We start from the raw sequence: 13,783 nt of genomic DNA, 5'->3' as shown, positions 1-13,783 counted from the left end.
ATAGCACTGAATTTTATATATATATATATGATTATTAAGTTGTAATTATCAATATTTATAACAAAGGAGAGAGATATATAAGAAGAAAAGATAAAGTCTAGACATATTAAAAATGATAAGAATTTCTTTTCTTTTCAAACAAAAATACTTTTTCAAATTTCTATCCCTCTCGCTTCTCTTATACTAAAGTGAATGATAATTACAGCTTGAGCTAGTATCATGGGATTTCTCCTAAATTATCAGTCCATTAATTGGTGTGTAAAATATATTTTTACTTATAAAATTGACTTTATTCCTTATAAAATTTGAAAGGAATAAAGTCAATTTTATAAGTTTATTCCTGTTACTTTGCAACTCATCCATTTTCAGTCCCTTTAGTTTTTTTAAAATTTCTCTTTCCATCCAAAACTATATTTCTCGATCTATGTTTTAAGCTAAGAGTGAGAAAATTATCAAATTTTAAAGGTAAAAAAAAATTATTGATTAATTGACACTGATTATAATCGTTAAAATAATTGATTTTAGTATTAACAAGTTCTATTTGATTAGAGAAGTTCTGCTATGGTTTTTTTTACCTTTAAAATTGTTTGAGATAGTAGATTTAACCTCAATAAATCTTTGGGTTTTGGGTTAATTTTTTATTTTTGAACTGTTTTCAAGTTTTTTAAAAGCATAAATGAGTTTATTTAGGTCTTTATATTTTTTATTTATTTTTAGATCAAAAAATGGTTAAAAATGGTTTTTTTAGGTATAAAACATCTCTGCCCCGACTTTCTAATGATTCTCTAATCGTGGAATCTTGGCATAGCAGGCGATGTATTGCCTTTTTTTTCTTCAAAAAAGGCTACAAAGGATGATAAGAACAAAAAAAAGAAATCAAGGCTTAGGTGCATGAGTTTCGGCTAGCAAACTCGCACCAATTGACTTTTTTATTAAGGTATAGGCATATTGGGCTACATAGGCTTGCGTAACCGGATACATTTTTTCTTTGATTTTTTTTTAAATTTCTTTTCAACATTTAATTTATTTTTAACATGTTTTTATCTATGTAATTATTGTAATCTCAAATAAATATCCAGTTATTTTATTGGTGCTTGATTTTATAAATATTTATTTTTGTTATGTTTTTTTTAGAAATCCAAATTTCCTTTACACTTATCATGATCGGATTAACTCCAATGCAATTTACATCCTTTTCTATTAGAAAATATGTTATCAGCACCTCCTCTTTTTTCTTTTTCTTTTGCAGTTCAATAATTTTGTTTTAATTGTGGCCCATCAATTTTTTTATTTAATTATTTAGCATATTGTTTATTTAAGGTTAATCTTGGTGATTTGTTTTTCATGCTCATACAGCATGTATGGTGATCTCAAAGTGTCAAAAAAATGTTTCGTCACCAAGTTAATCCTTTTTTCACAAAAGGAGAATCTAAATCAATTTACCTGCATTAAGTCCCATTGATTCTGATGACGAACTTGGCGATCACCCATGTTGTTTTGCAGAAGTAAAGTAAGGAAAGATAAGTCTGTATGATTTGCAGTGACATGACAATGATTCACATCCCATGCATTCTATGCTTGAAAGGTAGTCACTACGAAGTCTGAGTGCTTCTGATAAGAGTTCTGTCAGTGCCTTGCTGATTTTGATCATGTGTCTGATGTACTCATTTGTCTCTTCTCTGAAAAACATGTTTAACATAAACCTAATAACAATCTCCTTGATAACTGAATATATAGAGAGGAATTTGGAACTTGATGCCCATTTATCTGAATACATCAAGAAAAATTTCAGGATCAGTTAGTTTACCATCCTGAAAATCAATTGCTACAGAATCCCTACACGCATCTGATTCATTTGCCGATGGAATGCTCCCCAGTGAAGAACTTCACCTGTTGGTTAGGGTCACATGAGTACCACTCCATCTTCACTTCCTGGGGTTGCTCGTGGAATGGTTTCGTAGCTGCTAACATCTCATCCATAACACTAACTGGAACTCCATGATTAACAACTTGAAAGAAACCCTATTCTTCTGATGCTTTGACCACCTCAGGTCTCCAACAACTCTCCAAACCTTCAAAGTCTATGATTGGAACCTGAAGACTGCAAGTCTCAGATGATGATTTCTGGACATTCGCTGGCGGGTGGACAAATTAAATAAACAGGGAATCTTGGTCACACTAGAGTCCACTAGTCCCTTAACACAAGTTTTTAAAGCATCAAATGCCTTCACTTCCCTAGCTCCTCGCCGAAGGACCCATCTTCAGGAATGGACTTTACAGCATTGGAACTCACGACTTCGATGATTGCAAAAGTGGATACTGATATTTTTCCGTGTAATTTTTTTTTGGTGTCAGAAGCGGATGGGGAATAGTGAGAGGGAGATGCATCTATTAAAATAGAGCAGCTAAGTTGCCATAATTCAAGAACGAAAGAAATGTTGAAAAATGGAAATCAAAGACGACAAGGGACCCATTGTCGGAATCTCAGCTCTTAAGATTCGGGCTTGGAGGTCTAGAGCTGTTTTGGTCCAATATGTATTGAGCTATCCAACTTGTTTTTAGGACCTGCCATGGATGTAAATTTTAGAGGTCCGAGGAGGAGGGAAAGAGACCCGGAGGACGGTGTCGTTAAGATTCCGGATTTCCACTAGCAGGTGTAAAACTGATCTAGTCCAATGGTATGTTTCGAGTTATTCAAATCATTATCAAAACTGTATGATACAAGTAAATTTAGGAGCTTGAGAGAGGAGGGAAGAGACCAGTACGCTTCCAATTGACTTCTCACAAAAAAAAAAAAAAACTTTTACCAATAACCCACATTATTTTCCACCCAAAGTACAACCCTCGACTTCAATTAAGACCCCATTTCCTACTTATGATTCTGTTCTTTAGTATTTGAAAAGAGGCATTCAATAAATAGTTAAATACCAGAAACTGTCAAGAACAAACAAAAACTGAAAACTAAGAAAGCAAATCAGAGAGCAACTAACCAGCATTCGATTCACTAACCCTTTCACAGCATTCCTTTGCTACCCTTCTGTAACAACACAAACAAAATGAATCAATTCGAACAAAAGATTCAAACTTTAAGAAAATCCTTTTCTTAATTTTTCCAACTTTTGATTGGTGAAGTGTGTGAAGGACTTGCCTTGGAAGAAGCATGAGAATGAATAGAATAGAAACAGAACCCAAGAGAGCTCCAGCTCCCACTAGTACTGTCAAATACTTCAGTCTCTCCTCCATTGCTTTCTCTTAATTTTCTCTCTTCTTCTGCTTCTCAGCCTCAGGGTTTGCCAAGCAGAACAAAGTAGCAGTTGGGGTTGTTGACAAGACAACGGATGCAGGCAACAGGGTTCAAGTCTATCAAGCTCGTAATGTTGCAACTCTTAACAGCTAAGGCATGGAAATAAAACCAGGACTGCTCATATCTCAGTTAAATGAGTTGATAAACTTCTAAATATAAAATCCAACTGGTGTAAATTCTCGATTAACGATTCACCGAATTAACTTGTATTAGCTTCTATCATTTTGTTCTGATAGAGATTTAGAAAGGTCAATACATATTATTAATTTTTTCGAAGCAAACAAATCAATTTCTTACATGTCCTAATTTTTTAAACAATAATAATTTTACACGATTTGTGAAAGTTACAGAAACAATCAACAAATCTATATTCTAATTTAATATTTTATTTTTAAATATAGTAAATAGGATCTACAAATAGAATTAACTACTATGCTCAAAGAATTTGGCTGAATCACTTTGAATAGTGAACAAATATAAAAATTCAATTAAATAAAATATTAAAAAATGAAATTAATAAATAAATAAGTAAAATAATTTAAAATAAAAAAGAGTAATTAAAATAATGAGGACTATAATAAAAATTAATAGAAAATGAGAGAACATCTTTTAATTTTTCAATTAAAAAGAAAAATAAAATAAAAAAATTTAAAATAAACAAAGAGCAATTAAAAAAATAAAAAATATTCTTCCATATAAGTTATTTTTTCTTTTATTTTAAGAGTAGTTCTTCCATTTAATTGTTCACTTTTAAATTACAAAAATCAATTTGTCCTTGTACAAAAGAATACTGACTAATAGATCCACGTAAAAAGATCTTTTTACCCCTAATAGCAAGTTTAATATTTTTAAATAGGAAAGAAAAAATGATAAAAAACCTATTTTAATAAATAATATTTAAAATAGAGTATTCATAGAGAACATAATCCTTCAACTCATAAGTTAATTCTTCTAATGCGTATACAAAATGTTTTTTTTAATTGTTTTTATTAAAAAATATATTAAAATAATATTTTTTTTATTTTTAATATTAACATGGTAAAACAAAAAAACAATTAAAAAATAATTTTATATGTTTTGAAATAAAAAATAATTTGAAAGTCACTTAAAACCACGGTGAAACACGTTTAATCAAATCCCGTAGAACTTGGAAGAATCTAGAGCCATCGTGGCGTGCAAGTCAAATTTTAATTCCGCACAGCACAGCTTTCAGATACCTTCACCACATTCTATAAATACCTCGTAAAACACGAGAAGAATCTGGACCCATCGTTGCGAGCAAGTCAAATTAATTAAAGCCCACCGCACCGCTTTGAGAAATCTTATAAATACCCAACTCCCATCCACCTCCTCTCACTCGTGATTTCGTTGATAAATCTCTCTCTCTCAAGCTTCGTTTCATTTTTCTTATTCGGCTAAGGTAATTTCTTCTAGAACTCCTTTCGTTCTCTTTAATTATTCTCTCTATGCTCTTTCATTAACCTCTTTGGTTTTTTGATTTATCTGTCAAAATCTGTATTATCAGAGAATTCATCTATGCTTGCCTTTTGGTTGATTGATTAATTGAATTGAACTGCTTAGGGTTTTTTCAAGTTGTTGCTTGATTGGGTTTAAGCATGAAGAAATCCTGTATTTCTTCTGTTTTTGTTTTTATTTGAAGAGGATTTGTTCTTTATAATTGCTCTGTTTTGATGCTGGATTGTGAATCTATGGAGGTGCTAATAATTTTCTTTACAAGTTGGTTAATTTGGATTAGTTGAAGACAGTCCTAAGATTAGTGTGTATTAATGGTAGAAGTTTGATCTGTCTTTGTTTTATATCTTGGAAAAAAGAACTTTTAAAAGATTTTGCTCACTTGAATTTGGGGATTAGGATGATATCTTTTGCTTAATCTTGTTAGGGTTTTTTAAGTTCTTGCTTGTTTAGAATCTGTTTTGATTTCTTTTTCTTAATCTTTTTAGGGTTTTTGAAATTGTTGCTTGTTTAGGGTCTGTTTTGATTTCTTTTAGTTTATCATTTTAGGGTTTTCGAAGTTCTTGCTTGATGAGGGTCTATTTAGATTTCTTTTGCTTAATCTTTTCAGGGTTTTTGTTATAGTTTAATTTTTTTCTTAAATCTTTTGATCTTGAATTACAGAGGTACTCATGATTTTTTTCTTTGGGTGTAACAGATGCAGATCTTTGTGAAGACTCTTACTGGCAAGACTATCACTTTGGAGGTTGAGAGTTCTGACACAATTGACAATGTGAAGACCAAGATCCAGGACAAGGAAGGGATCCCACCGGATCAGCAAAGGCTTATCTTTGCTGGCAAACAGCTTGAAGATGGAAGGACCCTTGCTGACTATAATATTCAGAAGGAATCTACTCTGCATTTGGTGCTCCGTCTGCGCGGTGGGATGCAGATTTTTGTCAAGACCTTGACAGGAAAGACAATTACTTTGGAGGTGGAAAGCTCAGATACCATTGATAATGTCAAGACAAAGATCCAAGATAAGGAGGGAATTCCACCAGATCAGCAGAGGCTCATCTTTGCTGGGAAACAACTTGAAGATGGTCGCACCCTTGCAGACTATAATATCCAGAAGGAATCAACTCTGCACTTGGTACTCCGTCTGCGTGGTGGGATGCAGATTTTTGTGAAAACCCTCACTGGAAAAACTATCACCTTGGAGGTGGAGAGCTCGGATACTATTGATAACGTCAAGACAAAGATCCAAGATAAAGAAGGGATCCCACCGGACCAGCAAAGGTTGATTTTTGCTGGAAAACAGCTGGAGGATGGTCGCACCCTTGCAGACTACAATATTCAGAAGGAATCGACTCTGCATTTGGTGCTCCGTCTGCGTGGTGGGATGCAGATTTTTGTCAAGACATTGACAGGAAAGACCATTACTCTCGAGGTGGAAAGCTCCGATACCATTGATAACGTGAAGACAAAGATCCAAGACAAGGAGGGGATCCCACCAGACCAGCAGAGGTTGATCTTTGCTGGTAAGCAGTTGGAAGATGGACGTACCCTGGCAGACTACAATATCCAAAAGGAGTCCACATTGCACCTTGTCCTCCGCCTTCGTGGTGGTTTCTGAGTCGTTATTCTGTGATTGATCCATCTCTTGTCAGTCTGTACTTACTTTTGCAAAGTTGTAGAACTGTTTCTGGTTGAATAAATGTTGAATTGGCCGGAACGAGCATTTTAGTCTCTTGATATACTCGGTGTCTCCAATGCATTTTAGCCCCAATATATAAATCGTTCTTCTTGTATTGATTTTTCTTCTTCACTCGAAAAATATTTGCTAAATCACATCGTGACGAGGGTATAAATGCAAAGTAAACTTATTCTTCCTTGCTATACGCATAAAAATCTCACAAACCAGTGCTAAAAATTGCAACCGAAAATGAAATGATTGGGATTCAAACCCAAGGATAGCAGCATCTTGTTCCTCTGCCCTGTGCTGTCTCATTACCTGCTTCGCTTCCTATCCCTGTCATCACTCATTACAGATTTGTATAATAAGAAGCATTACTTGAGTACTGATAGCAATGTTATTAAATCTCGCTCAAACATGGTGAGTTAATTTTTTTTTAAAAAAAAAAATTTCTTTAAAAACACTTTTTTTTTTAAAAAAAAAACAAGCTCTTAGTGACCTAAATCTTCTGAGAATTTACTTTATATAATTTCATCTGACTTTTTTAATATATAAAAAAAAAAATCAAAACTGACGTATTTTTTTTAAACCATGGCAGTTATTTAGATGGTTTCTAAATGGGCCTGGTTTATTCAAATTCGGCCACATTATCATCCCAATTTTCTGGATTTTAACCACCTCCCCCCGCTGAAGTTATTTGGGCCCATTACCCATTCAAAAAAAATTGCCATGTTTATAAAAAATTTAAAATTCTCAAAAAATTCCGATATCTTAATCCACAAAATAAAAATTAAGAAGAACAGAAAGAGAGAATCTTTGTCCGAGCAAAGAAGAGAGGACGAGAGGAACAAGAAGAAGAAGAAGAAGAAGAAGACGCCAGCCCGATTTTCCAATGGACGCAGCGAAGAAAAAGGCACTGTTTCGATCCAAACTGAACGCCCAAAGGAAAGAGAAGAAAATCGATTCTCCTCTTGTTAGGTACACCCTATTTTGAAATTTCTTTAATTGATTCCATGTAGAGTTTGAATGTAGCAAATAATAGTATCTAAGCATGGGGGGTTAGTGTTTTAAGCTAGAATTTCAGCAGTTTCTAAGAAACCCGTTTTGATATTATGATTCTTTCTCTGGTTTCTGTTTATATTTTTGGATGGTGGGTTTGATGGGTTGGTGTTGCTGAAGTAGTTGTTGAAGTCAAAAAGACTGCAAAATGAGGTTGACGGAATACATGGGTTACCTTGTTTTACTTTTTTGAGTCATTTTCAAGTGAGGGTTTTGATCAAATGAAAAACAAAATGGTGTTATTTGATGTTTATGCTGATGTAACGAAATCGTGGGTTATGTGAGTATATAAAAAAGATGAACTTTTTTTGTACAAGTGTGGTGATGTCGGTTTTAGTTGTGATTGACATTGCGCTTTGGTGTATTATGGAGAAATGGTAGTTGGCTTTTCGGTGGATATGATGGAGAAACAGTGGAGATTCACTTGTGATATATAATTTCAGCATTATGCTTTTTGTGTTATGATGTTTTTGGTTATTTGTCTCTGAGAATTGAGACTTTCAGATGCACATTGTTTATTTTTTTTTAAAAAAAATCTTTTTATTTATACTCTCTTTTGTTTGCTTAACAGAATGAAGTTTTTACCTATATTTCTTTCTTGTACAATATACAGGTACAATGAATTGGATCAACCAGTTTGTAGGGTTTGCGATGTTGTTTTGAAATCTGAATTCCAGTGGGATGCTCACCAAGCTTCTCGTAAACATATTGAGGTAATATAGAGATATCTCAATCCCCTTTTCTGTTACAAATGATTTTTGGATAACACTGTTGGGAAATTAGCCATAATTATAGACATAATAAATTTGGGATACCTCCTGCTTTATAGTGAGAATCTTCTGCTAGGTAAAAGATCTTCGACAATTTAACATGATCCTGTGCTCTTTAGTTAGAAGCTTGAAAACTCCTGAAAATGTGTCTTGGTTGTAGTTGAACTTCAACTTAAGCCATCTCAATAGCAATGTGAAATAAGTAACTCTGGCACTAGAGCGTTATTTCATTCTAATTGGGAAATTTGCCAATAGAAATTTCAAGGTAATAGTGATAGAAATACTTCAGCAAATACTTCTATATATGTATTGCATTCTGCTCCAAGGTATATAGCTACCATTCCTGCTTGAGGATGCATTTCGAATCACATGTGTTTCATTTTTCTGTGTTTCCAGACTGACCATACACTAACTGTTGGGTTATTTTGGACAGGCAATAAATAACATTAAAGCGAATGCAGCTCGATTAAAAAATGTTAACAATGCAAAATCTAAACCCTCTGCAGTGTCAACTGGATCCAAACATGCAGATAATGCTCAGCTACAAGTTGCAAAATCCGAGTCATTGACACAATTGCCCAGACCTCAGTCGGCACTTCCTCCAGATTTTTTTGATAATAAAGAGGCAAAGAGACAAAAAACTGGTACAATAGTACATTTTTTTCTTTTTTTGGTTCATTTAAATTCCTTAGGCAAAATAAATAAATCAAGTGGCCATTATGTCATGGATATGCTTTAATTTATTTTTGAAAATAGAAATAAAGAAAAATGATGCTTTAGTTTAATGATGAGAATAGTGGTACGATGGAAAATATCTTTTTGAATTTTATTGAGAAGCAATATTGACATAGTTTTGTAAAGTATCGCATCTTACTTCAAACAGCGTCATTGTTAAATGGCCCTGCAACTTTAAATGAATGAGAGCAATATTTACATTTCAGATGCAACTGAGGTCTTTGTGAAGGTCTGATATTTGTTTCCTAGCTGTCATTTCCTAGGAATTCCAGGCGAAATTACATAGGCTCTTTTAACATTTTCCTCCTGCATCATGTGTTGATATCTACAAATCTGTTTCCATTACTACCCCTTTCCTTAATTTCCTGCCATCTTTTAGGCACTTAAATTTTATCTTATGCATTATAGATTGTAACCATGCCCTCATTCCTCTCTTCCACCACATAACTCCCCCAAAGACATGATGTTTTCCCTCCTGACTACACCTGCTCCCTTTGCCTGTTTTAACAATCCCCACTTCAACCTTTTTTTTTCCCTTGCATGCAGTAGTTGATCATTAAACTTCAGTCTAAAAATTGATAAAGATTTTACACATGAAGATAACCTTCAACCTACCACATGATAAATCACTCGCATAATGCTATCCATGCAAATTTCATTTTTTGGGCTCTTTGTATACAGTAATTTTAGTTGCAGTAGCACCCTCTAATTGCTTTAGCTGATGAAGTCATTAACCTAAAATAGAAACTTTTGTTCCCCGTTTCCCATCTTTGTCTATGCTAGTTTTCATCATGTTATTGTTGTTTCCATGTTTGCATAGAACCTGTGCTTCTGTCGTTCTCAGCAACATGTTCAATGTGTTGTCCTTAAAAGTATTTGGCACTAGCTGTTGGATGAGTATGAACTTTATGACTAAAATATTGCATTTAGGTGCAGATGCTGTCAAGCCATCTGAGCTAGATTCATCTTTAAAGCCAGCCGGTTCTATTCAAACTAAGGCGACACGGTCTCTCTTGGAAGATGAGACTGGTGGATTGCCCAGTGGTAATCATCTGCAGACAAAAAATACTGAGGATGCTCGGGGGATTACAAACACACCCACACCCACTGAAATTTCTGACTCACAAGCCAAGCAAGGACAAGGAGCTCTTCCTGAAGGCTTCTTTGATAACAAGGAAGCTGATTTACGTGCTCGTGGTATTAAGCCTGTTAAGCCAGATGTCAAGTAAGTTGTCTAATATTATATCTTATTTGTGGCAATCCTAGTTTCTTTAGACTGATGTTAAATGGGTCCCTTCTTCATTGCGATCTATTTCTTCTGATTCCTGAATATCAAGTTTACTATAGGCATATTCAGTTGATGGTGAGAGAGAGAAAAAGCACAAAATTTTCCATTTTATAGTGAACACAAAGAAACTAGTCACATGCAAAATATGAAGAAGAATGAGAATGGATGTTAAGAACCAATGGGAACTAATGAAACTATTGTTTTCAAAACGTAGTTTTCTTGGTGTCTGTTTATGCAGTGCAGATTTGAAATCTTTAACTGCTAGTTAAACCGAACTGCTGAGTCTCGATATCATGAGTGTACATAAATTTTTGACATTCTCAAACAGTGATCAGTTTTTATATCCTACATGATGAACTCTCTGTTACCCCACTCATTCTCAGTCTTGACCTTCTGGTCTTCTAAGAGGAGTATGCAAACCAGATGACTGTATGTGTGTTTCTTGGAGGGTGCCTTTTCTTCCTTTTTTTTCTTTGCAATAGTACCTCTCATGGAATTCTGTAGTACATTAGAAGTTTTTGTGTAGATATATATTTTGAGATGCCTTACAGTTTCCAGTATCTTGCATCTTCCTTCTGAACTTGCTGCATGCTATGTTTCCTCTTATAGCTCTTCAATGTGTTATTGATATTCTTTCCATTATATTTTTATATTATTTTGGGATGCAACGTAACCTTGTATTTATGTTAAATTCTGGTTAGTGATGGGTACAAGGAATTTGAAAAGCTGATCCAAGGAGACCTGCGAGAGGTGGATGACCGCTTGGAAGAAGAGGAGGTCTGGGCTTATCTATCTTAATACCAATCATTTTAGAATTAGTTCTATTTTCCTTTTAGACACTTGCCAACACAAGAAGCTCAAGTCCTTAATATGTTACATTGTAACTTCAGGTTGATGCAGCTGAAACTATCGAAGAAGCTGAAACATTGGAGCAGAAGTAAGCTCATTTTGGCCAAAATTCATTTTCTTCTGTCCTCAATAACATCGTTGTTAGTTTGGTTGCTAATTATTCCTGCTTCTGCATTCATTTTTTTTTCTCTCTATTTTACCAGGAAATACAGAGAAAGAGTTGAATTGTTGAAAAAAAAGAAAATGGAGTTAATGGCTGCCAGGGCTTCCGAACGCAGCAAAGGTTCTGAGGTTGCTAGCAAAGAGTCTAGCCATGAAGATTCATCCAGCGACGATGACAGTGATGTAAATTTTGCAGTTGATTGGAGAGCTCAGCATTTATGAAACGACGTGGAGACATGACAAAATTTTCTGCTGGAGGGGACTGCTACATGCTCATCTTTGTATGGTCATTGTATGAATATCAGTATAGCCTACTTAGTCTTTCCAGATAAAGAGTCCAAAAATTTAACAGCACTAAAAGGGAGCAAAATTTTCCATATTTACTGTATTGTAAATTAGGTTTTTAAACAAACTAATTCAAATATGAATGCTTGTCATAAACTAAAAGGGAAGAGAAGGCATGAAGCTTTGTTAGTCTTGGATGAATCATCATTTCAATTATCAGAGATGAATCTGTGAACTTTGAACCCTAACTCTGTCTTCAATTGCAATTGAAAATAATCACGTTTATATTTTCCTAATTTTCCTTTTAATACATATAAAATTGCCGCAGGCCATGCATGATCATGGATTACAAGCTGGCCGCCGAGTAAGATGAGTCGTTGCCTTGTCACGCTTCAACTTCCGAAGTTCCTAACTTGTGACAAAGGAAACTTGCTATGTGCTCAAACAATTAAATATTTTAGTGAATGGTGGCATGTATTTTCTTCAATTTAGCTGTGCATCCAGTTGCTTCGGAGTTCAGAAATCTTGGATGATCAAGTTATCTAAGATTTCGTTAGCAAAGTGGTTTTGACCGAACGACCATGATCATGAACCTGAAGAAACCGGGCTGAAGTTTGATTTTTTTTTTTTTTAACTCCTGCTTAGTAAATGATGAAGAAAACATATTTATTAATGCGGGTTGATTTGAAAAACTCACAACCAAAGCTTGATTTTAATTGGATTTTAATTTAAACTAGTTTTAATAATATTAACCGATTAATCTTAGATAATTAAATGAATTAGTCCATCATTTAACTAGACATGTCAGGCCAGGGCTGGCATAAGCTGCTCCAGAGGCAAAATTATATTGTTAGAAATGTGGAGATCACCCTTACCCTCCCCTCCTATCAAGACAAATGTCTAAACCTCTGCACTTGTGCTGGAAGCCATAATTATGGCTTATTCTATAGGTTAGTGGTCGCCTGAGGAAATTATTCTCAAGTGCTTGGCTACATGAAGTTATTTCTTAGTCCTTCATTTTTGAAAAATCTGTAAGTTAGTCCATTGACTCTTGTTGATGTTTATCATGGCAGAACATAATTTAATTTTTTATGGGACCATCGCAATAAGAGTAGTATTATTAAATCCAACCTAATCTGACAAGTTAATCTGATAACTTGTTAATTTGTCAACTCGGACCTTACTCATATTGGATCTCAAATTAAATTGAATGAAAATCAACTTGGTTAAACTTGATTTACTTGGTGAGTCAATGCATGATCTGGTCAAAATTTAATTTAATATAAAAATAATTCAAAACAATATGGTTTTAACTTAAAAAAAAGCTCAAAATGATATTTTTTGAGTTAACCCAAGTTAACATGTTCACCCTGTTACTCGAATTTTAAGCCAGGTTTGATAACTTTGAGTGAGAGTGTTAGAGAAAAAGTGAAAACCAATTGTTTTCTTTTTATTATTATTATTATTATTTCTAAAGACAACAATCAACAAGAATTAAGGGGCTATAATTTAAAGGTTTTAAAAATTAGGGATTAAGATAAAAAGATATAGCTGCATACAACACTCCCCACTCTAGTATTATCGAATCAGTAGTGTGTCGGGCTTAAAAAGATTAGCTTCACAAGTGTACTAAAAAGGTCTGTTGGTGACGAGTGCTATCTCTTACTTTTGAATTTTGATTACTTTTTTTTTTTCTCCTCATGGCTCGTGTGTTTACATGTTGCTTTTATTAGGTTTTGGCTTAATTCGTGCAGTCTTTTCGAATTAGAGAAGAAAAGTTCGAGGTTCTATCTTCTTCTTCTTCTTTTATGCAAGGGTTGAAGAGTAGGTTCAAGTTTCTCTAAGTTATACAGATGGAAAGTCTAATGAAAAAAACTTAAACGATAATTAATTATATATGTTTTTTGCATTATCATCTCGGATATGAATTTGACTTGAAATTAAGTACTTAAAATGAAAGGATTTTTTTTTATGAATATACTAATGATGTGTTTATGTATAAATCACCTTTCTATTTCTTTTAAATGAAAGTTTTAATTACTATTTAATAACCAACTTATCATTATTTATTTTAATATAATAAATAAATTAATGTTTGAACAGGTAATCTCTTATAAATTCTATAAGTTATTTTGATTGTTCCTCAACCTAAAAGATTTAATTTTTTTAAAATGAATTTTTAA

The 13,783-nt window shown here is 33.7% G+C and overlaps 2 protein-coding genes and 1 pseudogene across 3 annotated transcripts; 2 read left to right on the top strand and 1 right to left on the bottom strand.

Moving 5' to 3' along the window:
- Positions 1-1,434: 1,434 nt before the first annotated feature.
- LOC133670843 (1-aminocyclopropane-1-carboxylate oxidase homolog 6-like) lies at positions 1,435-3,243 on the bottom strand (annotated as a pseudogene).
- A 1,321-nt stretch (positions 3,244-4,564) lies between these two features.
- On the top strand, positions 4,565-6,567 carry LOC133671246 (polyubiquitin-like). Its single transcript, XM_062091950.1, has 2 exons — positions 4,565-4,724; positions 5,475-6,567. Exon 2 carries the CDS (start codon positions 5,475-5,477, stop codon positions 6,390-6,392), a length of 918 nt encoding a protein of 305 aa, XP_061947934.1. The 5' UTR covers positions 4,565-4,724; the 3' UTR covers positions 6,393-6,567.
- A 650-nt stretch (positions 6,568-7,217) lies between these two features.
- Positions 7,218-11,896, top strand: LOC133671245 (protein ABA AND ROS SENSITIVE 1). Of its 2 annotated transcripts, none has more exons than XM_062091949.1 (7): positions 7,218-7,430; positions 8,125-8,224; positions 8,715-8,925; positions 9,953-10,241; positions 11,006-11,081; positions 11,195-11,241; positions 11,357-11,896. In XM_062091949.1, exons 1-7 carry the CDS (start codon positions 7,345-7,347, stop codon positions 11,535-11,537), a joined length of 990 nt encoding a protein of 329 aa, XP_061947933.1. In that variant the 5' UTR covers positions 7,218-7,344; the 3' UTR covers positions 11,538-11,896. The 2 variants fall into 2 exon arrangements, with proteins under 2 accessions (XP_061947933.1, XP_061947932.1); XM_062091948.1 differs by having other exon boundaries at positions 7,219-7,430; positions 9,947-10,241.
- The last annotated feature ends 1,887 nt before the right edge of the window (positions 11,897-13,783 follow it).

The sequence above is a fragment of the Populus nigra genome, chromosome 13 (genome assembly GCF_951802175.1).
Source record: "Populus nigra chromosome 13, ddPopNigr1.1, whole genome shotgun sequence".
NCBI classification, from domain to species: Eukaryota; Viridiplantae; Streptophyta; class Magnoliopsida; order Malpighiales; family Salicaceae; genus Populus; species Populus nigra.
This window is presented reverse-complemented; position numbering and strand designations above follow the sequence as displayed.

Bases quoted from the DNA above. Each gene is read 5' to 3' on its own strand.
- LOC133671246 (XM_062091950.1), top strand. From the start codon at position 5,475: ATGCAGATCTTTGTGAAGACTCTTACTGGCAAGACTATCACTTTGGAG.
- LOC133671245 (XM_062091948.1), top strand. From the start codon at position 7,345: ATGGACGCAGCGAAGAAAAAGGCACTGTTTCGATCCAAACTGAACGCC. The intron at 8,926-9,946 runs GTACAATAGTAC...TATTGCATTTAG, and splicing joins GGCAAAGAGACAAAAAACTG to GTGCAGATGCTGTCAAGCCA. The intron at 11,242-11,356 runs GTAAGCTCATTT...CTATTTTACCAG, and splicing joins GCTGAAACATTGGAGCAGAA to GAAATACAGAGAAAGAGTTG.